General features: G+C 38.4%; 1 protein-coding gene across 1 annotated transcript; it reads left to right on the top strand.

Annotated features, from left to right (window-relative positions):
* Positions 1-146: 146 nt before the first annotated feature.
* Positions 147-25,287, top strand: ABHD18 (abhydrolase domain containing 18). Its single transcript, XM_090289890.1, has 13 exons — positions 147-290; positions 5,522-5,630; positions 6,508-6,592; positions 9,339-9,439; positions 11,833-11,911; positions 12,014-12,098; positions 13,645-13,672; positions 14,216-14,354; positions 17,092-17,181; positions 17,985-18,086; positions 21,371-21,749; positions 22,359-22,521; positions 25,193-25,287. The coding sequence occupies exons 2-13, from the start codon at positions 5,539-5,541 to the stop codon at positions 25,242-25,244; spliced, it is 1,395 nt and encodes a 464-aa protein (XP_090146016.1). The 5' UTR covers positions 147-290; positions 5,522-5,538; the 3' UTR covers positions 25,245-25,287.
* The last annotated feature ends 208 nt before the right edge of the window (positions 25,288-25,495 follow it).

A 25,495-nucleotide genomic window follows, 5' to 3' on the forward strand; every position in this document is an offset into this window, starting at 1 on the left:
GGGGCGTGAGGCCTCCGGGGCGGGGCTCTGTGTCCTAGGTTTCTGAGGGCGCGCGCCTGTCCCCCTCCGGGACCGGGACGCGCCGGGAGCGCTGAGGAGCGTCCAGAGGCGTGTCCAAACGGCCCCCCCCCCCCCCCCCGCCCAGGTTCTCGGGTTTCTCCGGCGCGCGTCTGAAGCCCGAGCTCCTGCGTTCCTGGAAAGGCTGCTGTCCCCGCGGTTGGAGATCGGACCGCGGCAGCGTCCCGCGAGGCACGGCAGCGGCGGTGCTGGGACCCGCAGCCGGCCAGTGAGTAAGTCGCGGTCCGGGCCGCGCTCCCCGAGCCTCTCGACGCGGGGCGTACGTGCCAGGTGTCAGGGACCGTGGGGGGGGGGGGGGGGGCTGGCTGGAGACCCTGGGGCCCAGGGCGCGCTCTGGCCGGGCCGGGCGGGCTGGGGTAGCGCGCGGTCCTTGACGCCCCTGGAAGGTGAAGCGGCTGCGCGCTCTTTTTCCCGCTCGGTCACTGCGAAGGCAGCGCCCCGGCAGTGCCCAGTTAGGGCCTGGATGGGGCCGTGAAGATGGGGTCCGGCCGCTGGTAGTCTCCCGATCCCCAGCTGCGCCGCCCACCGCCGCCTGCGCCGAGCGGGGTCTTCCCAAAGCCCGCGGCTGTGACCTGCGGTTGGAAAAGGCACAGCCGCAGCTCAGCAGCGACCAGCTCCGTCCCTCACCAGGAAGGTTACATTTTTAGAAAATATGTTCTGGGTCCGCCCCTCCCCCCCCACCCAGTAGATCACGATGCTGTTTCTTTCCTGGGGTTTACATATTAACATCTTACCCCCGCAAGTAGGCTTGTAAGCGACTTGGTAGCTGTAGTCACGTGGTCATAATTACTGTTTTATTAGTACTATTATAATACATGCTCATGTGATTTCATTTGATCACCCCTGTCCTGTGACACATTTCTGTTTTACACAGAAGTAAGGTCCAGAGAAGTTAATGACTTACCCAGAGTCACTCGGGGTGGTGGTGGCCGAGTTGGACCCAAATTCGGTTCTTTTCAGTCCATCTTGATGGTCACTTGCCCCGTGCCGGGCCCTGGGCTAGTTACACGTTGCGTGAGAGGGGCCATCGGTTCTGATCTTGGTCTTGTCTGTGACCTTTGGTGTAGCCTATCAGGCACATTCCACTGGTGAACAGTGAAACTGGAACTGTGTTTTCTGTAAGTTCAGAGTTATCTTCTGAATCCAGAATTCACAGTCTGTACTGGGAGTCAGTCTTGCAAATTTGTTTGATAATAGCTGGCAGAAACATATCAGATTCCTATGATTGGTTCCAAGGAAGTACACAGGTTACATTTTTTGCTATAATGTTGCTTTACTGTATCATCAACTTCTTTTTTAATCGCTGGAGTCTAGTACAGTGTAAGGCACGTGTGTGTGTATGTGTGTGTGTATTTTACAAAGGGATTTTTAACCAGTATTGCACCAAGCAAAATGGTTGCTAGTTGAATGAATGCTTCTAGAGTTATCTCATTCCACCCCTATGACAGTCCTGAGGTGGGGTTGTCTCAAGCATGCAAGGCATTTGAGAGCACGGAGATTCACTCACATACCTGGGCTCACACAGCTCTTAAGCAGCACAGCTAGAATCCACGGCATACAGGACTTCTGACCGTGAAGCCTGTGCTTTTCGGCACCAGCCTTCCTGTGAAAAGAGTCTTTTCCACTATCTCTTAAAATATAGGAGAACACGTCATCAATTTTATCTCAGGGAAAGGATTTGCTATTGCATATCAGGCCAAGTGGTTTTCCCCCTTTATGAGTTCTGGTGGCTCGCTCAAGGTCACACAGCTAGTGGGAGAGCCCAGACCTTCTGACTCAACTGTTTCCATTGCTGCCTCCAACTGATGACTTTGAACCCTGAAAGTACACGGAGCGGAGCGCATGTGAACCTGGTGAAGTGTAAACAAGCTCTGTGTATTGTGCCCGCTTACAAACGAGTGACAGGGAAAATTACTTCTTAGGCACACACACAGAGCGCTACAAGTAACCACTCTGAAAAACCTTTTTAAAAGTGTATTTTAAAAGCCCGTGCATGGAAAAGAGGAGCTAAGTTTGAAGAGATGCGATTATTTCCTGAGTGTTTCACGTAGGATCTAGACAATCCACCTGATAGGTTTCCATAGTTGACTGCTTAAAGTAGATAATAAACTTCCAGCTCTCCTACTCTCCTGTCTAAGACTAAAAAGAATTAACTGTATTGAGGTAGGCCAGTAGATTTTAATAGTGGATACCTGAGGTATCTGAATCCTTTTCTTATTTTTTTGCTACTTAAACTTGTATTAAAAATAAGTGATTTAAAAGTAAAGGTATATGATAAAAAATAGATGTATTTTTGTGGAGTAAAATTATACATGGTGGTAATTTAAAGAAAAAAACTCATTTATGATTTTGAGATATGTATCAGCTCGATGAAGATCAAAGTCCAGAAAACAGTGAGGGCTGCATTGTTTAAATGCTGAAGGACCAGCGTGTTAGGCTCTAAAAGGACCGATGGCGTAAGCGCCGTTGAGTGCCGCTGTACCGCAGAGCTCATTTTTAGGAAAGACTTTTCATTCCTTGGCACTGTGCGAGAATTTCTATTTTTGTTTCATTTTGTTTCCCCCTGTCTCACTGGCTGTATAACAGCACAGGCGACAGGTATGTCAGTCTGCCTTGATCCGTACTTCAAAAGCGCGTCCTGTTTCCGCAAGAGCTCCCCAGCGTCAGACTAGCCTGGCGTGGGGGCCTTCCGGATCTGGTCCGGCTCCAGATGGCCCCTGCTTTTGGTGAATTGGAGTTATCGTTGCCCCGGGCTTGGGTTATCATCTCTTCGGGTGGCACTGGGTAGCAGTTAGCCCTGCCAAGAGAGATCTGCTTATTTAGTGTCCCAGAAAACCTGGTCTGTATGCATTGTTCTTGGGACTGAAATGGGATTTAAGAAGATCTGTGTACTTGTGAAGGGTGTGTTTGGTTTGCTTTCTGTTCCTCACGGTCAGTTGTCTACTGGCAGGTAAATACAGCAAGTGTGTGCGGGCTCCAGATGGGGGTGCGGACTCTGAGGACCTGTATTACAGGAATGGGAGTGAGTTAGGAGGCTTTTCTGGTACAGGGAGGAAAATGAGAAATGACTAAACAATCTTATAGTCGTTTACAAAATATTTCAAGAGTTCGTTGTTCTCAGGTTCTTCCCTGTTTCCCTCGTAACCTCCTACTTTTATGTTTGTCTTACTTGTTTTTATCTATTCCCACCCTAGAAGAATACTGTCTACAAAAATGGGATGTCTCACGGCCAGTCCAGTACCTCTCACTCTAAAATATGAGTGTTGCAGTTTGTGTATTTCTTTCGCACTAACCTGGAATCTGCTTCTTGCCATTGATGCCATGGATGTTGCAAAGGAAGACATCACTCCCTTCCTTTTCCTGTCGCTATAGAGAAAATAAGTGGCCTGTAATACTTCCAAAAGACAGTGAAATCCTGGGTTATCATAATGTAATGTCACTGTTCTACTGCAGTTTGGTAAACACACACAAAAATGTATCAGTGCTATTTTTTTTTTTTAACAATTCCAGAATGACCCAGGGACTAAAGTAATTAAAAGCGTCATTCATGTCTCAGAATTGTTTTTTCTTATGCTATAAACCCCCCCTGAATAGTTACATACCTAAATTTATTTAAAAGGGGAAGGTGGCTTCCTAATTGCAATATGGAGCACTAATTTAGAATTTTGGTAACTGGGTCAAGAATTAGCTGTTCCAGTTTCACCCCCTCGTACTTCAGTTCAACTCTGACATTAATCCCTCACAGATCAACACCACAGGAGTTAGTTTAGTACAGATCTCACGAGTTCAGCGCTCAGTCCTGCAGATGCCGTGACTTCCAAAGCCTGCCACACTCTGACCTGGCTGCAAATCTGGGGGTGTGTGCCTCCTGTGGATTGATAATTTGCTAGAACACTCAGAGAACTCAGGAAGTCACTATACATAAGATTTCAGCTTTATTGTAAAGGCTACAACTTAGTTGTTGATGTTTAAGTAAAAATTTTTGAAAACTGAAGCATAACTTAAAAGTGTACACGTCATAAGTATAACTTGGTTCATTTTCACAAAATGAACAACCTGTGTTTTATGTGATGTGAGGATTAAGCTTAAAGGTGCTGGCAAGGAGCAGGAAAAGCCACATTTTTTAAAAATCAAAATTTTTATGGTCTTCAGAGAGTAATCAAACAGAAGGTATGCGAACACACAGAGGGAGATGTGGAAAAAATGTGACATGCTGAAATAATGTAGGCGTGTCTAGAGAACCTGCAAGCTACATACATGCCCTGACCGGGGATCAAACCCGCAACCCTTCAGTGCACAGGACATCACTCCAACCAACTGACCCACCCAGCCAGGGCAATAGATCAGTATTCTTAAAGCTTTTTGATGAAACGCAAGGTTCTGTTTTTTATTTTTATAAGTAGAATAAACCCTGATCCTGAATCAGGTTTTTCCCATAAATCAAAACGACACCATTCAATTTGAAAGGACAGAGGTAAATATTAAAAAACAAAATAAACAAGCACTTTAGAACTACTTGGGAAAGGTAGGTAAGTGGTACACAAGTGGTAGCATTGATTAATCTTTACTTTTCATGCACTGGAGTGTAGTGGGCAATGTTTATAGTAGGTAGAGCTTGAACTGTGTGCCTGGGATTCAGTCTCAGTTCTGCCTCCCATGTGCTGTGTGGCCTTAGGTAAACACCTAGCCTCTCTGTGCCTCAGTTTCCTCATCTTACGGTAATTGATCCTTCTGTATAAAATTGTTGGGAGGTTTAAATGTGAATGTGTGCGTGTGTGTGTGTGTGTGTGTGTGGTTTTCTGAGCGTTTCCTGGCAAATAATACAATACTGTATAACTTAGCCACTACTATTTTTGTATTTTTTATTTTAGCCACTACTATTGTTATCCAACAAACACTGAGTGTTTCTCTCCCTCACCGTCCTGTTGGGAAGTTCCTGCGTGGGAGGAATTCACAGTTGAATGAAGCCGAAGGCTCTATTTCATCTTCTCTGCTGTCATCCCAGTTCTTCTTCTCTTTATCCCATATCTTATTTCCAAATGAATAAATTCAGGGTTCATAGTTCAATCTTACTACTTAATTTTTCTTCCCAGGTTCATTGAGATATGATGGATATATAACATTGTGTTGGCTTAAAGTATGTAAAATAATGATTTGATATATGTATATATTGTGGAATGATTACTACAATAAATTTAGTTAAGCTAAACTTGGAACTTCTTTCCTGTGATGAGAGCTGTTAGGATCTATAAGATAAGTAAGAGCTGGGGGAGTGACTTATAGTATGGTCGCTATAGTTAGCAGTGCTGTATTATATATTCAAAAGTTGCTAAGAGAGTGGATCAATCTTTAATTTTTACCTGATATTTAAAGAGATGGTTAGAAAGCTGACCTGCCGCATGAACCGAAATATTCTAACATCATTTAAAATTCTGTATCATAGATGTCTGTTTACCACCGATGGGTGTGAGCAGGTTAGATGTTCTGTACCGGAGACTCCTCCTCACAAAGCTTTTTATCAGAGGATGGGGAAGGCCAGAGGACCTTAAAAGGTAAGCACTTCTTCTGAACGCTTGTTCTGACTTTGTTCTAGTAAACTTTACACTTTTATTACAGCCTGGTGGAGTAGCTCAGTTAGTTAGAGTGTTGTCCCAATACGTCAAGTTTGGGGGTTTGATCCCCAGTCAGGGCACGTACAATCATCAACCAATGAATGCATGGATAAGTGGAACAGTGAATCAATATTTCTCTCTCTTTTTCTTTCTCTCTTCCTCTTCCTCTCTCACTGCCCCTTCTCTCTCTCGCTCTCAAATCAATTTTGCAAAAGAATAAACATAAATAAAATTCTGTTTCACTTTTAAAGTCCTTTGCTATATATATATATAAAGTGATTGGAAAAATAAGCATTAAACAATATGAAAAATGAAATTACTTCCTTTTGTCTCTTTACTTTTTATCTTATTTTAACCCATATAAATTGAACTATTTTAAAAGTAATTGAGTTGTAAAAAAATAAAGAGCTCTTAGAAACACAGACTAGATTTTTAACTTTAATAATTTTTAAATTGATTAGAGTCTCCAGGGATGGAGCATTCTTGGGTAAATTGAATTTGTAATGACTACAAAGCTGGGATATACTGTAGCTCGTGGGACTATCTGGACCTAAGAAAATAAAATTTTAACTTTTGTACCTCTAATTTTGAGTCATATATGTTAATTACTTCCTGAACAATGGTATTTCTCACATTTTTTTTCTGAGATAAAATGTCCAGCTTGCAAAAAATCAAGAGCCTAATTTTTTCTCTGATGATTAGAAGTAAATTTTAACATGCTTTATGAACTGGACTTGCTAATTTTTACTCACTGTTCATCAGTCTCAATATATGGCTGTACTGAATTTTTTCCTCCCCTCCCCCCTTACCATAACAGACTCTTTGAATTCAGAAAGATAATTGGAAATCGAGAAAAATGTCAGAATCTGGTTTCACGTGATTATCCAGTATACATCGATAAGGTATGCAAATAAAATAAAAGCAATTATAGAAATTCTGTTTTAGTGTAAATATGTGTCAAGAATAGGTTGAATTTTAAAAGTATAACAGTAAATGTTAAAACATGAGTACAATATAGATTTTTCAGTTAATATTTTTTAAATGCTATATGTGTAAAAGTAGGATGCTTATAATAGTTATATTTATTTGTATTTGGAAGCATATACTTACCTAAATATAAGGAAGAAAATATTTAGGGCTGGATCTTTTTGAGACCCATTTATTGTTTATCTTTAGTTTTATGAGTGTTAAAGTAAATTATTCAACACTTCGAAAGAAGTGGAAGTAACACAGGGAAGTACTCTAGTTGGGTAATTACTACATGAGAAATTACTGGCAAAAAAAACTGGTAAATAACATCAAGAAATAGCATGGGATATAGTTAACTGTTGAGAGAATGGCAGAAAGAAAAATACTACAAAATCGGAGAAAATACACAGCAGGGTGTTGAGTATGTCGTTTTGTTGTAATGCTATGGGACGCGGTAGGAACTTAATGCTTGCTTCTGTCGGCTAGCCTGTGGTAAGATTTGTCTCCTTACACATCGTTTTGCTCACACTCACGGAGCCCATCCACAAGATGAGGGGAGGGCCTCCTGCATTTGAAATACTTTTGGTTATAAGCACCCACATGCTTTTCTGTAAAGTATTTCTAGGTTTGTGTACTTGGGTACTATCGGGGAAGGGTTACGGATGGGCGGGCTTCACGTTCCTCCTGCCCTCAACCAAAGTAACTCTACGCCCATCTCTCTTATGTGTTAGATATTTTTAGAAGATTTCACTTTTTGTGTCTGGCTTATTTCACTTAGCGAAGTTTCATGATCCCCTGAAGCATGTACCAGTATTTAATTCTTCTTTATGGCTGAATCGTATGGATATATGCCAGTTTACTCATCCATTTATCAGTTGGTGGACGTTTAAGTTGTCTCTGCCTTTTTGACCATTATGAATAATAATGCTGTGAACGTTCTTATACAGATGTTTCTGTGGATATATGCTTTTACTTCTTTGGATACGTACTCAGGAGTGAAGTTGTTGGCTAATGTGGCAACTCTAGATTTCGCTTTTTAACAAACGGCAACTGTTTTTCCAAAGGGCACCATTTTACACTCCTGCTGGCAGTATATAATGGTTCCAGTTTCTCCACATTCTCACTAATATCTGTACTTCTCCTGGCCATCCTGGTGTGTGTAAAGTGTATTTTTTGTGACTTTGTTATGTCTTTCGCTACTGATTGGTGTTGAGCATTTTATGTGCTTATTGGCCATTTGAACATCTTCTGTGGGGAAGTACTTATGAAATACTTGGCCTGTTTTTCATTGGGTTATTCGTCTTTTTATGAGTTGTAGCTTACTTAATTTTTATTTTTATTTTTTTTAAAGATTCTATTTATTTATTTTTAGAGAGAAAGGAAGGAAGGGAGAAAGAGAGGGAGAAAAACATCAGTGTGCGAGAGATACATCAATTGTTTGCCTCTCCCGCGCCCCCAAATAGGGGCCCGGTCTGCAGCCCAGGCATGTGGCCCTGCCGGGAATCAAACCAGCGACCTTTGGGTTTACAGGCCTGCACTTAATCCACTGAGCCACACCAGCCAGGGAGCTTACTTAATTTTTAAATCTATATTATATATGACTCTAAAATTACTTTTTTTTTCATACCAAGTTCTCAATTATCTCAGCACTCTATTTGTTGAGTTTGTGCTGCTTCCTTTAACAAATAATTTGTTTTTCTAAAATACATAAGAAGAAAACTTTAAAACTATACTGCAGGCACAATGATGACTAAAATGTAAAGACTTCTGGAATTAAAGTATTCACATTACACACATCTTAGGTCTTCTTACCATGTTCAAAAAATGCAGTACAGTCCCAACTAAAACATTCAGTTTAGAACTTAGGTCCATAAACACCCCTGAAATTATTTTGGGATAAGACGTGAGAATACAATCAGATCAGGAATACGTACCTGAAAAAGAAGAGTAATAAGTAAGAACTGGTTCGGTTTTCATTTTACTGTGGTACTTTACTGCTTATTTAATTTTGACTATTGGCCTGATAAAAGTTTTTTTATTAAAAAAAAAAAAAATGGCCCTGGCTGGGTACCTCAGTTGGTTAGAGAATAGTCTGATACTCCAAGGTTGTGAGTTCAATCTCCAGTCAGGGCACGTACAGAAAAGCAACCAGTGAATGCATAAATAAGTGGAACAACAAATCGATCTCTCTCTCAAAAAATAAAAATAAAAAATCAATTAAAGCTATTTTAGAGGGGGAAAGTTTAGGTATTGAATATTAGCAAATGCCTTTGCCATATATGTAAATGTCACATTTCTCTTTTCTTAATGTGTTGGCATGACTTAGAGCATCAACAGAGGGCCAGAAAATGAGCCATGATAACATATTTTCTATCAACTCTTATTTGATCATACTAAATTACTTTTACAACTTGTAAATCATTCTCATGTTCTTCTAACTGGTATTTGATTTGGAGTTATTGCATGTCATTCTATGGATGAGAGTTATTTATAGTTTACTTTCCCAACTAGACTATGGTAAAGAATATACAACAGAAGGAAGTGTGTGTGAGTTGGAGCCAGGTCCTTAGAAAGCAGCGTGTGGCAAAAAGGGTACATACTAGGCCTAAGGAAAGTATCTGTTATAGACCAAGAGCTCTCAGTTTACATGGATGCATCTTGGCTTTGCTTCTCTTTCAGATCGAAGAGCAGTCAGACTGTAAGATCCTGGACGGCCACTTTGTTTCCCCCATGGCCCACTATGTGCCTGGGATCATGCCTATCGAATCTGTTATTGCGAGGTGAGGGTTTTTATTCAGAAGGTTAGAGTTTGTTTATGTTCATTTAAATTATAATAATATCAATGCCACGTTATTTGAACTTACTTAGCATTAATTATAATAATTACTTAGCATTATTCCCATTAAACATGGGGAAGAGGGAGAGTGAAATTTTAGAGCTTTAGTATGCGTTTGAACTTCAGTGGTTGTCAGCTGAAAATATATTATTGTAAATGCAAGATGTTTTGTATAAATCTCATGGTAACTTCAAAACTAAAAACTATAATAAATGAACAAAAAAGAAACATAAGAAATATATTGCCCTGGCCAAGTCCAAGTGGCTCAGTTGGTTGGAGCGTCATCTCGTACAACAAAATGTTGCAGGTTTAGTTCCCATATGTAGGCACATATGTAGGCTGAGGGTTTGATCCCCAGTTGGGCACATATGGGAGGCAACCTTTCAATGTTTCTCCCCACCCCCTCTCTCCCTCCCTCCCTCTCTCTCTCTCTCTCTCTCTCTCTCTCTCTCTCTCTCTCTCTCTCAAATCAATAAACATGTCCTTGGATGAGGATTAAAAAAAATAAAGATTGAAAGGATCAATCCAACAAGAGGCTATAACATTTGTAAGTCTATATGCACCCAACATAGGAGTGAAATATATAAAGCAAATAGTAACAGACCTGAAGGAAGAAATAGAAAGCGATACAATAATAGTAGGGAACTACAGTACCCAACTTTCAAGGATGGATAGATCAGACAGAAAAATCAATAAGGAAACTTTCAACTGAAACTACATTTTAGATCAGATGGGCTTAACAGACATTTAGAGAATATTGTATCCAACAGCAGCAGAATACATATTCTTTTCATGTGCACGGGGATAATTCGCCAGGATAGATCGTATATTAGGCCACAAACCACGCTCAACCAATTTAAGAAGTTTGAAATCATATCAGTAATGTTTTCTGACCACATTGGTATAAAACCAGAAATCAATTACGAGAAGAAAGTGAAAATTCACAAATATGTGGCGATAAACAACATAATACTAAACAACCAATGAGTCAAAGAATAAATAAAAAAAAATACCTTGAGACAGGTCCTGGCCACGTAGCTCAGTTGATTAGAGTGTTGTCCTGATATACCTAGGTTGCAGGTTCGATCTCTGGTCAGGGCACATACAGGAAACAACCAATGAATGCATAGCCAAGTGGAACAACAAATTGGATCTATCTCTCTCTTTCTCTCCCCCACCCTCAACCCCTTATTCTCTCTCTAATCCATAAATTAAAAAAGATTTTTAAAAATACCTTGAAACTAAGGAAAATGGAAATACAACATACCAAAGCTTCTGGAATGCAGCAGAAGCAGTTCTAGGACCAAAGATCATAAGGAGAAACACCCACATTGAGAAAAAAGAAAGATCTCAGATAACCTAAGTTTACACCCCAGGAAAATAGAAAAAGAAGAACAATCTAAACCCAGAGTTAGTAGAAGAGAGGAAATAGCATAGATCATGGCAGAAATAAATGAAGTAAAGATTATAAATATAATATAAAAGATCGGTGAAACTAAGAACTGTTTGTTTTTTTTTAAAGATAAACAAAGGAGACAAACTTTTAGTTAGACTTGCCAAGAAAAAAAGAGAAACAAATACCATATGATCTCACGTCTATGTGGAGTCTAAAAAAAAAAAAAAAAAAAGACCTCTAACTCGTAGGCAGAACAGACTGGTAGTTGCCCGAGGTGGGGGACAAGGAGGTTGGCAAAATGGGTGAAGGTGGTCAAAATACACAAACTTCCAGGTATAAAATAAGTCTTAGGGGTGTGACGTGCAGCATAGTGACTGTAGTTACTAATTCTATATTGTGTATTTGGACGTTGCTAAGAAACTAATTCTTAAAAGTTCTCATCACAAGAAAAATTAATTTTATAATTTATTGTTGTGATCATATCACAATATATACACATATACATTGAATCATTATACTCCTGAAACTAATAATATGTTAAATGTCAATTTTATCTTTAAAAAAAAAAAACACAAAGATTTTGGAAGCTGGAAATGGGAAGCCATCAAGATCTACATACAAAAAGGGGACCCCCCAAAACCCTGAATTTATGTATCATTATGCTTTTATAAAGGTGTGGTATTGAACAAGGCAAAAAATAATTACAATAAGTTCTGTGTTTATGTTGTAATTGAATATTGTAATATCCTAACATAAAGCAAGCTTACAATATCTTTGTTGTTCTTAGGTAAACATTAGTTTAATTAGTCAATTACAATTTGAATATCAAAATTCTGAAGATCTTTTCTCCCAAATAATTTAATTATGAAATGTTTAAGAATTGAAAGTTTGTATTAAAAGCCTTTTAAAGATAATTCACTGATGGGTTTTATTTTAAATAGGTTCCAATTTATTGTGCCTAAAGAATGGAACAGCAAATACAGACCCGTATGCATTCATCTTGCTGGAACAGGAGATCACGTAAGACTTGATTATAACACCCAGGCCCTGATTTGTCCACATTCTCTCCTTAACAGCTGTGGTGATTATGTCCTTGAAGTCTGTCATCTTTTCTTTCCTCAGTATTACTGGAGGCGACGGACCCTGATGGCTCGCCCTATGATCAAAGAGGCCCGAATGGCTTCCTTGTTGTTAGAAAATCCTTATTATATCCTTTGGTGATACTTGGACATCTTTTCTCTTATTTTTTTACCGAAGGGAATGATAAATAGTAGCCAACTTTTCTAAATCAATTAAATTTAGTCATCGGTTCAGAAACTACTTAAGCAAGAGGGAAGTGAAGTCATTTTATGCCTTTTAATAACCAAAGTAAGGATGGTGCTTCTATTGTATTATAAAGATAAATTGTCCTTTTGTTTCCTCTGAGACTTGGGCTGCATTTTAATTTTAAAAAGTCAAATGTTTGCTATTAAGGAAACCCTCATGTTTTAAATACTTTATGTTTAAGTATCAGTGGAGGTTTAGAACAGTTCTTAACTTAATTTTCAAGATGATGTCAGGCTGTGCCCAGAAGAAGAAACGAAACTGATGCACAGATAATTAAGAAATGCTCAACATTGCTGGTAATAAGAGAAATGGAAAGTTAAAGTAACAATTCATAGAGATTTAAAAACAAAACAGTAATTATGAGGTCTTTGTGACATGGGCACTCTCATTACTGATGACTTTGAAATCAGTTCAACCCTTTGGGAAAGCATTCTTACCATATTGCATCAAGAGCCTTAAAACAGTTTTATATCCCTTGACAGAGTGATTTTCATTCTAAGGATAAAATACTAAGAAAAGAGAAAATGATAGAAAAAAGATATATCTATATAGCTTTATTTATAATAGTAAGACATTAGGAATAGCTTGAATGTCCAATAGTAGCAACATGGTTGAGAAAACATAATATTGGAATATTATGCAATCAGTTGTGCAATGTTTATTGCAGTACCACTTAGTACCATATAATCTTGGCCTTATTACTTAATCTTTTAGTACACCAATTATTCTATTGGTAATGGGGAGAAGCTCTTAGATTTTTCAGAGTATTAAATAGTTAGTACTGTCTGCAACATAGCCTGGTAAATAATGTGTTCAGTAAATTTTAGCAGTTATTAAAAAGTTAATAGCAATGTATTTATGCATAGGTATGCAAAAAAACCTAAAAATAGAAAATCTATTTTAAAAAACTGTGCCAAACAAAAAGCACTGGAAGGAAATATACCAAGATGTTAATATAGTTGTCAGTAAATAAAGTAGTTGTTTTTTTTTCCTAATAAGCCTTTCTGTATTTTCTAGGTTTACTTATTTTTTTTTTTTCTTCTTTTTTTAATTAGTTTATTTGAGCCATGTGATGACATGCTGGGAGCAAGATCTCAAATGCTCTCTTCTAGGTTTTCTGTCATAAATATGTAAATGAGAAAAGTTAATAAGTTGAAGATTGCACAACCCAATGAATATACTGAAAACATTGCATTTTGTACTTCAGATGGGTAAAATGTGGTGATACTGTCTCAATAAAACTCTAAAAAAAGAGAACAGTTATTGATTTGAAAAACCTGAGAACATCTAACAGCATATTTGAGGTAACTAGAAAACAGATTTCAGCATTAACTTGTCTTCAACTTTAATTATTTTAAGTTAATGTGTTTTGATACACAGAGTATATTTAATTATTTTAAAACTTTCTCTTTGACCCACATTCTTAAATGGCTGCAGGAAGCCCAAGGACCAAATGTAAGTGTGTGTCACCTTCATTTCTGCAGTCTTATACTGAATTTTCAGCAGTGTTAAAATTTGTGGTAGTCCTCGGTTGACCATTTCTAAGTTTAATCTCCACATGTTATTGGGGAGAAATTCTGTTATAAAACTGTAGTAGAATTGTTAACTTGAATTTTTGCTTTAAGCTTTTTGTATTTTAAATGATTGTCGGGGGGTGGGGGTTTTGGAGAAGTTTAGGGAGGTATGGAGGGATAAATGGTGATGGTTGCGCGCTCTCTCTCTCTCTGTCTCTCCCTCCCTCCCTCTCTCTCTCTCTCTCTCCCCCTTCCTCTTTTTCTCTAGAAATCAATAGCTGAATTTAAAAAAAATAAGTTTTAGTGATTAATATGTCTATGAATATTAGCACCACTTTAATTACATCAACTCAGCCTATTATTTTACTTAGCTATCTGGTCCTTTAAAAGGACACATGAATTCTGACTGCATGTTTGAAATTTGCACACACTGAAAAGTAAATACATAAAATAAATCATTTTCTTTTTTGTTTCGTGAGGCTAGAAGGTCCAGCTTAAAGAACGTGTCTGACCTATTTGTGATGGGAGGAGCTCTTGTTTTAGAATCTGCAGCGCTCCTGCACTGGCTGGAGAGAGAGGGCTACGGACCTCTGGGAATGACCGGGATATCCATGGGGGGACACGTAAGCCTTTCGTTTCCACTGACACTTACTTGTGATTGTGTTTGTGAGATCTAAGGAGTCTAGTTATTTTAAAAGTTCTCTTTATGTATAGAATTAATTTTAATTTTGGTGAAAGCAGAAACAGATTCTAAACTTCCAGTTAGAAAGTAATGATGTTATTTTTTGTATTATTTATATAAATACTGATTCTGCTCACTCCACAGTTATATCTCAGGTATTAGATTTAATGCTTTATTATAAGTTGATTATAAAACTTAAGTCAAGTTTCAAGCATAAATGTCTTATATTGGTAAAAATAACTAATTCAGAAAATACTTTTCATTTACCTCTTATTTCTGTCCCCAGCACCACCAACCTGTTTTACCTTTACCTTCCGAGTGTGCTAAAATGGCCTTCTAGCTGCTTTCCCTGTCTGTACTCTTTCCTCTTAATCTTTTTCTTCACGGTTTTTCCCCACACCCTGGTCAGCTTCCTCACTCTGCGCTCTCCTCTGCCCCGCTTAAAACCTGCCAAAGGCTTGCCGCTGCGCTGGCTGCGACTGTGCCAGGTGCTGGCGTCCTCCTGGTGCTCCCTCCGTGCCCTTTCGCCCAGCTGAATAACAGCTTGCCATCTGGTTCCAATTTAGAGCTTCCTTCCTCTGAGAAGCTCTGCCCGACTCCCAGCCTTACTCCCTGCTGCATCTCCCAGTAGTACTTATTTCGCTGTACGGTATTTAGTCAGCAGTCTGTTTGCCCCATGAAGCAAGTGATTCAGTGAGGGCCAGGGATATGCTCTGGATCATTCATTACCTGGACATATTAGTCACTTAATACATTAAAAATACGAGGTCTGTCCAGAAGCTATCCAGCCATGTAATATGAAAAATACAGGCATTTATTGAAGAAGACACATGATACAAAAAACACTGTAAATAGGACAATGATGCCTCAATTCCCTTCAAAGTAGGCACCTTGGGACCTCACACAGTTCTCCCAATTGCCACCAGCTGCCCCATTGTATTTTCCTGAATCTCATCAATGGTCTGAAATCTCGTCCCCTTCAAAAATGATTTTAGTTTTGGGAAAAGCTCGAAGTCACAGGGCACCAAATCTGGGCTATAGCAGGGCTGAGCCACCTGGGTGATTTGATGTTTCACAAAAAAAACTGCATGAGACGAGATGCATGAGCAGGCGTGTTGTGATGAAGCTGCCAGCCACCAGCTGACCATAGCTGCAACCTTCTGAATTGCTTAAATAGTTTCTGTGGAGGAATATTCAAGCTTAACACAAAATTTGATGTAGATTCATTGCTGTACTCGCTCCGTCATTTTGAATGCAACAGCTACCCAGTACACATGCTCACTCAACGGTATCTACTGCCCCAACTGACTAGTACAGTGAAGTCGTCACTGTTCACATCTATACATTCTAGTCGACTCTCCTTGGCTGCCAGGTTACATCGATATCATGCAAACCATTCTTGTTATTTTAACAATGGTTGGACTTTTTCTGGACAGACCTCATGTATATTGTTTGCTGTAAGTCAGTTGAATTATAAAGTTAAGTTCAAAAACTTACTCAAACTCAAAGCAGTTACCAAAGAGTGAAGCTGATAAAATAGGCTTCAAGAACTTACACAAATCAAAACACATACCAGACAGTGAGAGTGAACGGTGGGAAAGGATTTACTTTCCTACCTGGTCGTGTTTCCATTGTTATGACCTAGGTTGGGGCCTTGTAATCCCACCTGGACTACTGCCTCTTAACTGGTTTTCCTTCCCAAATCTCATCCTCCCTATTCAGTCCTACATACTACTATCACTTTAGCTTCCTTGTCACTTCTTTGACACTGCCACTGCTTCGCTCAGGCCTCTTTATTAATTCCCCATCACCTATAGAACGAAGCGACTTCCACTCTGATCCTGATTGATCTTCCCAGCACTCCCTGTCTCCCTGATCCCACTGGCCACATGTGCACTGTTGACCAGCCAAGCTGGGGTACAAGGTTGGGCAAAAGTAGGCTTACACTTGTGAGAATGTGAAAAACAGTTTATTCTTTTTTTAGGATTTATTTATTATGTATTATTTTCTATACAAACAACTGGAAACCTACTTTTGCCCTACCCTGTGTTTTGGCTCCCCCCGTACCAGACAGACTGTGCTTTCTCACCATCTTGCCTTTGATCACACTGTCTCTCTTATATGGGAGACAAGACCACCCCGTCTTTCATTTTCCCCAAAAGGCAGCCATTTCATGAAGCCACCTCTGATTCCCTTAGCAAAACTGACTCTTCCCCTCTCTAAACATACACATTACACTTTCATATCAGTTATCTGTTCTGCTTTGTAGCTTACCAAATTCTTGGCCTCTTTCAGTTCACTTCAGGGGCCTGAGATTTTGTAGTTTTGGTATTGCTGTACCTGAGGGTCGCTGAGGGAAGGGGTGTGTTTAGCCTGCTGCGCAGCATCTGTCGGTCAGCATGTTTGCTCTCTACAAGAGGGCTGAGTTACTTTAGGTTTTCTGATAGGTTTTATTGCTTCCGAAGGGGGAGGCTACATGCGGTTGAATTTGTCACTGTGAAAGTTTGAAAAGGTTTCTGCACATTCTCATAGTGTTTAGACCTCAGCTGAGGTTGTTCATGTCTTATCTCACCAAGTACTTATTACACAAAGTGCTTGTTAATACTCAGTATTTTTTATTTTAATGAATAGAAAATTTTAACAGAAGCTCTCTAACTGACTATATTAACATATTACAGATGGCCTCCTTAGCAGTATCTAACTGGCCTAAGCCCATGCCACTGATTCCGTGTCTGTCTTGGTCCACAGCATCTGGCGTCTTCACTACGGTATTTAATTATAATTAATATATTTTAAATTTTATTATTTATTGATTATATATATATATAGAGAGAGAGAAAGAAAGAAATGTTGATTTCTTGTTTCCTTTCTTCATCTATTTATTTGTTGATTCTTGTATGTGCCCTGACTGGGGATCAAACCCGAAACCTTGGCATGTTGGGACAATGCTCTAACCAACTGAGCTACCTGGCCAGGACACAGTTAATATTTAGATTGCTATGTATGTTTACAGGTAATTGTTTTGGGGGCTCGCACAACCACTCCCAGGTATGGTGATTCACTAGAAGGAATCGCAGGACTCAGCATGTGACTGTAATGATACCCGAGACTCATTACAGCAAAGGAGTACTGTACAAAATCAGCAAAGGGCAGGGCACGTGGGGCACAGTCCAGAGGACACCGGGGACAAGCCTTCCGTGGAGTCTCACAGGGTGTGTTTGACAATATAGGCAAAGCGCCCGTGAGCGCAGCTCGCTTGAGTGCAGGAGTCCAGGGCTTTTATCAGGGGTCCGTCACTTAGGCACCCTATGCCTCGTGTGTTCCAAAATTCCGGAAGGGAAGCAGGTGTTCAGCAGAAACTACATTGTTTGCAAAGCAGTTTAGGCGCAGAGACCCACTTTATCATGTGGGAAGTTTTATATCAGGTAAAGAACTGTTTACTAGGCAAGTTGCCAGCCTCTGGTCAGGAAACTTCAAGCCTGCTGTGTTAACTTTCTGCTCAGTAATAGTAAATTTTTTGGATAAACTGGTTTATAGTATGATTTGATCTTAATTTGGTTTGTTATTTCAGGGTGTGTTGAGTAAATCGATTAATTGGAGGGAGCTGGAAAAGCAGTATTATACACAGACAGTTTATGAGGAAGAAATTATTCACATGCTGGAATATTGTGGAGTAAGTATTTTTAATTTCTGCGTAGTGTTAGGGGAAAGGTTGATTGTTTAATGATTCAAATGTTTAAAAAGAATTGCAATTTTTTTTAAAGCAGTACTATTTTTGACTTTCACAAGTTTGTTATTTTAAAATAAAATAGATATAAATAATAAAATACGGATACAGGAAATCATGCAAAGCAAATGTAAGGCTTACTACCTTTATCAAATAGCAAACACATTGGTAATAGGTCAAGAACAGAACTTAACCACCCAGCCCAGGAACCACTTCCATGTCCTTCCTCCCCCAGTAGGATAATGATACCTGAGTTTTATAGTAATTACTTCCTTCTTTCTTTAAAATAATTTTATTGTTCAAATGTACACCTCATTATTTTATTTTTTTGGTGACAGAGTGTGATTGATGGAGCTAGAGAGATGGAGACAAGGGGGAGTGGGATAGTCACTACATTTCTTTACTTGATGTTTAAGTGTCTTCTATTCTTCTTCTTCTTGTTTATAATGGTTGTCCCTATTCTCCCCCTTCGCCCTCCTCCACCCAGCCCACCCCCAGCCCCAGCAGTCAGTCCCCACAGCATTGTCCATGCCCGTGGGTCATTCATACATGTTCTTTGTCCAGTCTGCTCCCCTTTTCCCCATCATTGCCCCCCTCTCCTCTTCCCTCTGGTCACTGTCAGTCTGTTCCATGTTTATTATGTTCGTTAGATTCCTCTTATCGGTGAGATCATAACGTATTTGTTTTTCAATCTATAAGTTCCCTTCCATCCCTTTCTTTCCCTTAAAATATTTCTATTGAAGAACTTGGGCTGTTTATCTGTAGAGTTTCTCACAGGCTGAATTTTTCTAATTACATTGTGAAATGGCAGTATATTCTCAACCGGCACTTCTTTCTCTGTGACTCTGGCTTGGCGGTTGTATACAAGAGTCTTTTTGAGGCCTAGAGCTAGTTCAGAGTAATGATTACTCAGGAAATGTCAAGATGGCTTCCTCCTTTTTTGTTTTAAAAAATCTGTTTTCCCTATCAAAAGGAGTTAAATGTGTTGGTGTACCAGTCTGAGTAATTTTAGGCTGCTTTGATCTTACATTTCCCAATATTACTAAACTTCTTCAGCTCTCCTTTTATATTTCTGTGGTCTGGATGGCTGTAGTGATTTATTCTGTTAACCAGACTGTTGGGTTCTTCTTTTTTTCCTTCAACCAATTTTTCATTCTTTAATTTTTAAAATAGATTTTATGTCCACGTAGTGCAAGCATCAAAAAGTATAAGAAGATCTTCGCCCATTGTCCTTTACAAGATTACAAAGGGTCCTAATATTTGAGAGGGGGGGGATAGTTAATTTTTACGAACCAGGGGTATGGACTTGGGGGGGATTGCTGGGGGAGGGGGGTGCTGGGTGGAGGGGAACAAGGGGGAGAAAATTGGAACTGTTGTAACAATATAATCAATAAAAAACATTAAAAAAAAAAAAGTATAAGAAGATATATAATGAAACAGATATTATCCTTGTTCCCAATTTGCCCAGGTCCTATCTCCTGTAACAAATAAGCCACTGTATTATTGTTTAACATTTGAAGGAATTTTTTCAAACCAATAGAAATTTGAATTTTTTTCTCTTCCCTTTATTTATGGACTACACACAAATGTTTCCTTTTTCTTCTTTATTGCGGCATAGTAGTACGTTACAGGAATAGACATAACCTGATTTATAAACCAGTACCCTGTTGGTGTGTATTTTATGTCGTTCTTCATTTTTCATTATTAAAAACCAATAGTGGCCTGGCTGGAGTGGCTCAGTGGATTGGGCGCCAGCCTGCAAACCAAAAGGTCTCCAGTTCAACTGACAGTCAGGAAACAGGCCTGAGTTGCGGGCCGGGTCCCCAGTTGAGGGCATGAGGGAGGCAACCAATCCAAAGTTCTCCCACCGATGTGTCTCTCCCTCTCTTTCTTCCCCCTTTCCCCTCTCTCTAAAAATAAAATAGAATCTTAAAAAAAACAATACTGCATGAGTGACTTTGTGCATAAATTATTTAACAAATATAAATTCCTAGAAATGTTGCTGAGTTGAAGGGGATATGCATTTGTAATATGGTTAGATTTTGTCTAAATAGAGTGGTGTCAGGTTATGCTACCAGCAGGAACACATGTGTGTTTTTCCCCATAAGTTCACAAATTCAGTGTGTTATTAAACTGATAGAGGTCTTTTTTAACCTGACAGTGAAAATCAGTATAGTTTTTGTTATATTACTTAATTTTTAGTGAAATTGCATGTGTTTATAAGTTTAAGAGCAATTTCTATTTTATTTTTTGTAACCTTATTGTATATCCTTTCTCATTTTTTCTATTGTGATTTGGGCTTTCTCTTCATTCTAGCTCTTAATAAATTAAAACAATGAGCTTTTTGTCATATAGGTTACAAATATATCTTACCACACTATCAATTTTGTCTTTTGACTTTGCTTTTAGTATTTGACAAAGTTTATTTTTATGTAAATTACACTGTGTTTATGTCCTTAAATTTAGTTCATGCCTTTGAGATTTTAATAGGCAATATATATTTCTTGATAATTTTTAATTCTCCGTAGTTCAGCCTGAGAAACGAATTTGGAGGGTTGTTTTACTGCCAGGTTAGACTCGTGGATTTCCAAATTTTGACAATAAAAACATGAGACAGACTAAATGATACCCTTTAATTACTGTTCAGTAGGCAACATTTAGCAATAAAACATAGATCTGTCTTAGTTCTAAGTTAAGTTTTGACATCTCTTTTCTCTGTTTTTTTTTAATTGTGATAAGATATATACAACATAAAATGTACCATTTCAACCATTTTAAAGTATACAGTTCAGTGGCATTAAGCGCACATTCACAAAGGAGGAGACCATGCCCTCCTCCAGCACCACGTTCCAATTGCAGAACTTTTCATCGTCCAAAACTGAAATTCTGAGCCCAGTAAACGACAACTCTCCATTCCTTCCACCTCCCGGCCCTGGCAGCCACCATTCTACTCTATGTCCCTATGAATTTGACTGCTCTGCGTTCCTCGTGAAAGTAGAATCATACAATGTTTGTTCTTTTGCATCGGTTTATTCACTTAGCGTAATGTCTTCCTGGTTCATCCATGTTTTAGCATGTGTCAGCGTTTCATTGATCCTTGTATATTTACCCCTTTTTGTTTTCCATTTATTCCTTGATAAACACTTGTGATTTCTCTTGGTTTTAACAAGGTTGTTAAATAAAATTGTATATTATATTAAATGATGTTTTCTTTTCTTTCATATATTCAGACAGATTCTCTCAAAATGGGACAAGACTTCGTGAAACGCGTCCCTTGCACTACAGACAAGCTCACTGACCTTAATCTGGTTTCTAGAACTTTAAATTTAGATGTGACAGATGGAGTTGTGTCCTCAAAACCTGCTGAGTGCCATAAACCTAGTAAAACATCTTTTAGTGCCACATCAGAAGAACTCTTGTTGCAAGACACCTCTAAGATGGAGTGCTTCAATCAAACACTTTCAGCCAACAAAAGTAGTTATATAAGTTGTAATCCTCAGTCATACCACCTACTCAGTGAAGAACAAAGAAGAAAGAATCTTCAGAAAGAATCTTTACTGTTTATGAAAGGAGTCATGGATGAATGTACTCATGTAGCAAATTTCTCAGGTATGACTTTTTACATAAAATTGAGAATATTTGATGTATACATTTGTGAAATATTTTTAAGGATGTTTTATAAGTTAATTTTGTAATTTCCAGAGTATATTTATTGTTGGCTCCAGAATGCGTTTTCCAAGAACTGATGGTTATTTAAATGTACCATATTTTATCAATGAAAATCTAAGACCATTTTTTAAAAAGATTTTATTTATTCTTAGAGGGGAAGAGTGGGGGAGAAACATCGGTGTGCCAGAGAACATCAATCGGTTGCCTCTCGCAGGCCTGCAAACCCGGGCACGTGCACCCTGACCGGAAGTCAAACTGGCAGCCTTTCGGTTCACGGGATGATGCCCAACCCACTGAGCCACACCAGACCATCTTATTAGTTGATGAAAAACATGGGATTTTGTACCTTCTTTAGAATATTCATTTTACTGTATTAGAGATGATCATTACATATTATGATATATTATAGTTGATTTTTAACTTAAAAAGTTCTGGTTTGACAACTGTTTCAGATGCATTGTATGATGCGTTTAATTTTCTAATACAATTAACAGTACTTGAGATTTTTAAAAAGTATATATGTTGCATTTTTTAAAATCTTGTACCTAGTTCCAGTTGACCCAAGCCTCATTATAGTGGTTCAAGCCAAAGAAGATGCCTATATTCCACGAACAGGAGTTCGAAGTCTACAAGAAATCTGGCCTGGTTGTGAAATCCGATATCTAGAAGGGGGTCATATTAGTGCTTATCTTTTTAAACAAGGACTTTTCAGGTAAGATGGTCGATCTAAAGAGGTGTCTATTGTTCGTTTTTGAGCTTTTTTTAAAACTAAACAAATACAAAAATGTGGGTATGTTTGTTATATGTTTTAGTCCTCTCATTTCCTCCCTGCTTCCCTCAGTTCTCACGTGGGACTCTCTCTTGTCCTCTCCTAGAGGACGAGGGCGTAGCACATGATAGGCGTGCTTTCTTTTGTGGGTTTACCATCGTCAGATGCCAGTGGCCAGGTACTTTAGGGGATGGGGAGGAACACCAGGCTTTGGAAAACTTGCTTTGGTTCGTCTGAAGTTTTTCGCTCCATACTGATGTTCTTCTCTCAGAATGGCCAGAGCATCTGTGGAATAAGCTAGCCACGGTTTTCAGGAGCAAGTGAACACTGAAGCTTAAAATGAGAAGAGAAATATTGGTTTTAATGTTAATAACTTGTATGACTCCAGTATTTGATAGAACTCATAAAATCTTTTTATGCTCTAACATGTTTTTTGGTATCCTGTGTAATTTCTACTTTTATTCAAATTTGATGGTTAAAAGTATCATTGGAATATATTATCATTAATGGTTAAATAAATTAGTTCACATAAACTGCTTAGGTCAGTGCCCTGTGTCTAATAAGTATTCCAAAATTTCCAGCTGGATAGCTATATAATAGAAAAGTTGAGTGTGCTATATGTTTGACATTTTTAATTCTTTTAGTCTAAGAAAGTATGTTGTTACTTAATTCACATTATAGATGTCACCTTTTTGAGGTACAGACCAATTCTTTAAATCTGTAATGTCCTGAAGAATATAATAACCTTTCTTTTTATTGTATGAGTTTTTGAAAAATACTTATTCAGCATTTGAGTCCCTGTTAGTTGGGAAGTGAGCAGACGACCTACCCAGGGTGACTTTGTGGCACAGCAAAAGGAAAACAAACAGACAAAAAGTTGTGACTGCTAAGGGCTGCTCGGGTTGCTCAAGCAGAGTCTAAAGTTCTGTTATATTTGTGAATCAGAGACCCCACGTGCTGGCTTCAGTAAATCAGTACCAGATTTCTTTTCCTCTTTCATGTATTTAAGTGGGAGTGCGGGTGAGAGGAATCAGAAAGAATAGATATAATCATAACTGTAAAAACTCTAAAAAAAGTGCTCATTTAAAGGCTTCATTTGAGAAAGGTAAATGTTAGCTGTTACCGTGTGCCAAGTACTAGAGTAATTGCTTCATATGTTATTAACCCCTTTACACAGAAATATAGGGACAAAAAAAGACTAAATAACTTTCTCAGGTGGAATCACTAGCTATTTGTCCTCCCTAAACCCCGCCAGTCACTTCAAAATCTAGCAAAGTGTGGTGACAGTGGAATAGAATTTTTAAAAATTCATTCTTTTCACTCACCAGATGTAACACAAGACACTACTGTATGACCTCTTGTATTTTGTATTATTTAGAACTAATTGATAATACAAGTGAATAAGAGACTATTCAAATGATTAAAAAAGCGTATGTATACCTTCCCTAACCCTCCTTGTACCATGTACACACGCCTAGGTTGCAAACCATAGAAATCGGAAGTAAAATAAATTCATTCTGGCAGAGCAAGTACCCAGGACTAACCCGGGGGGAAAAAAATCGACCAGTGTACAGACATCCCAGGGCTCTTTCTCTCTCACCTGCAGTCAATTATTGCTCTGACACCTGCCCTAACACAAAATCTCCTTATGTGTTTCCATCGACATCCAAACGTCCATCTTTATAGCTTGTTTCCCTTCTCATTATTTGTTACATTCTACAAAGGACAAATTCCTGAGACAGACACATGCAAGTTTGATGGAAAACGATGTCTTCCCAGCATACTGGAAGCCATAATGTATTAGCAGGCTACCAGTTGTAAAAATAATCTTAATATTTACTTTTTAAGTATGTGGGGAAATGCTTTGTCAAACAAACAGGATACAGAATTAATATGAGCTCATAGTTGTTATTCAAGCTGGATGAAAATACAAATATATGTATTTAAGACAAAAAGGCCTATGGACAGCATATGATAACATTACAGTAGATACCTTGGAGTGACGAGGTGATGATTTTTCCCCTTTTCTGTGGTTTTGGATTTTTCTGAACATTCTACAGTAAAAATGTAGACTCTCACAACATGAAAAAACAAAATACGTTTTAAAAATAATACGTTTTAAACTTGGGCCAGATCAATTTGATTATTCCTTTCCAATTAAATATTAAAATACCTAGTAAAATGAATGTATGAAACGAAGGCTTTTGATTTTCAGTTCAATTGCAAGGAACCTTTTTTTTTAAATAAACAAGAAGTATCTATATAATAACCTATGAAATAGATATAATGCTATATTCTGAAAAGTTATGTTGCCAGTTAATATTCAACAGGTGACAAAATAAGAAACTAATCCATTTTTCTTTTATCATTTTATGTATTATTTATATATGTGTACATATATATCATAGTAATCTTAAGGCACACAGCATCAGAGGAAATATCTTGAGGTTGTCCAGTCGTGTTGAAGTTACATGGACCCAAACGCCCATCTTTGGGTACCTGCCACTTTCACAGCTATTTGGAAAGGTCAGGCTGCAAGCCAAAGGTACTTTTGGAAATAACCTATGTTACCCTTTTTTGCTAATTACTTGTAGTTTTTCGTTTTTATTTTTAGACGAGCCATCTATGATGCATTTGAACGCTTTCTCCATAAATATGCTAACTAATTGGATTACTGTATATAACCAGTGTGGCCATAATGTTTCTTACAAAAGGCGTTTCATCCTTTGACAATGTGAAGAACAAGCAGGCACCACACATCTAATTGCTCTCCGTGTAGTCTGGCACTCAGGTCAGTCAACTATAATCCTTAAATGCAGTTGAATAACTTTAAACCAGTATTTGGATAAAATGATGTTGAAGTATATTCTTATTGTTTGTGGGAATCCCATATATTTAGTATATAGTCTGTTGTCAC

This window comes from Furipterus horrens, unplaced genomic scaffold (assembly GCF_987537825.1).
Source record: "Furipterus horrens unplaced genomic scaffold, mFurHor1.1.pri manual_scaffold_10, whole genome shotgun sequence".
Classification (NCBI taxonomy): domain Eukaryota; kingdom Metazoa; phylum Chordata; class Mammalia; order Chiroptera; family Furipteridae; genus Furipterus; species Furipterus horrens.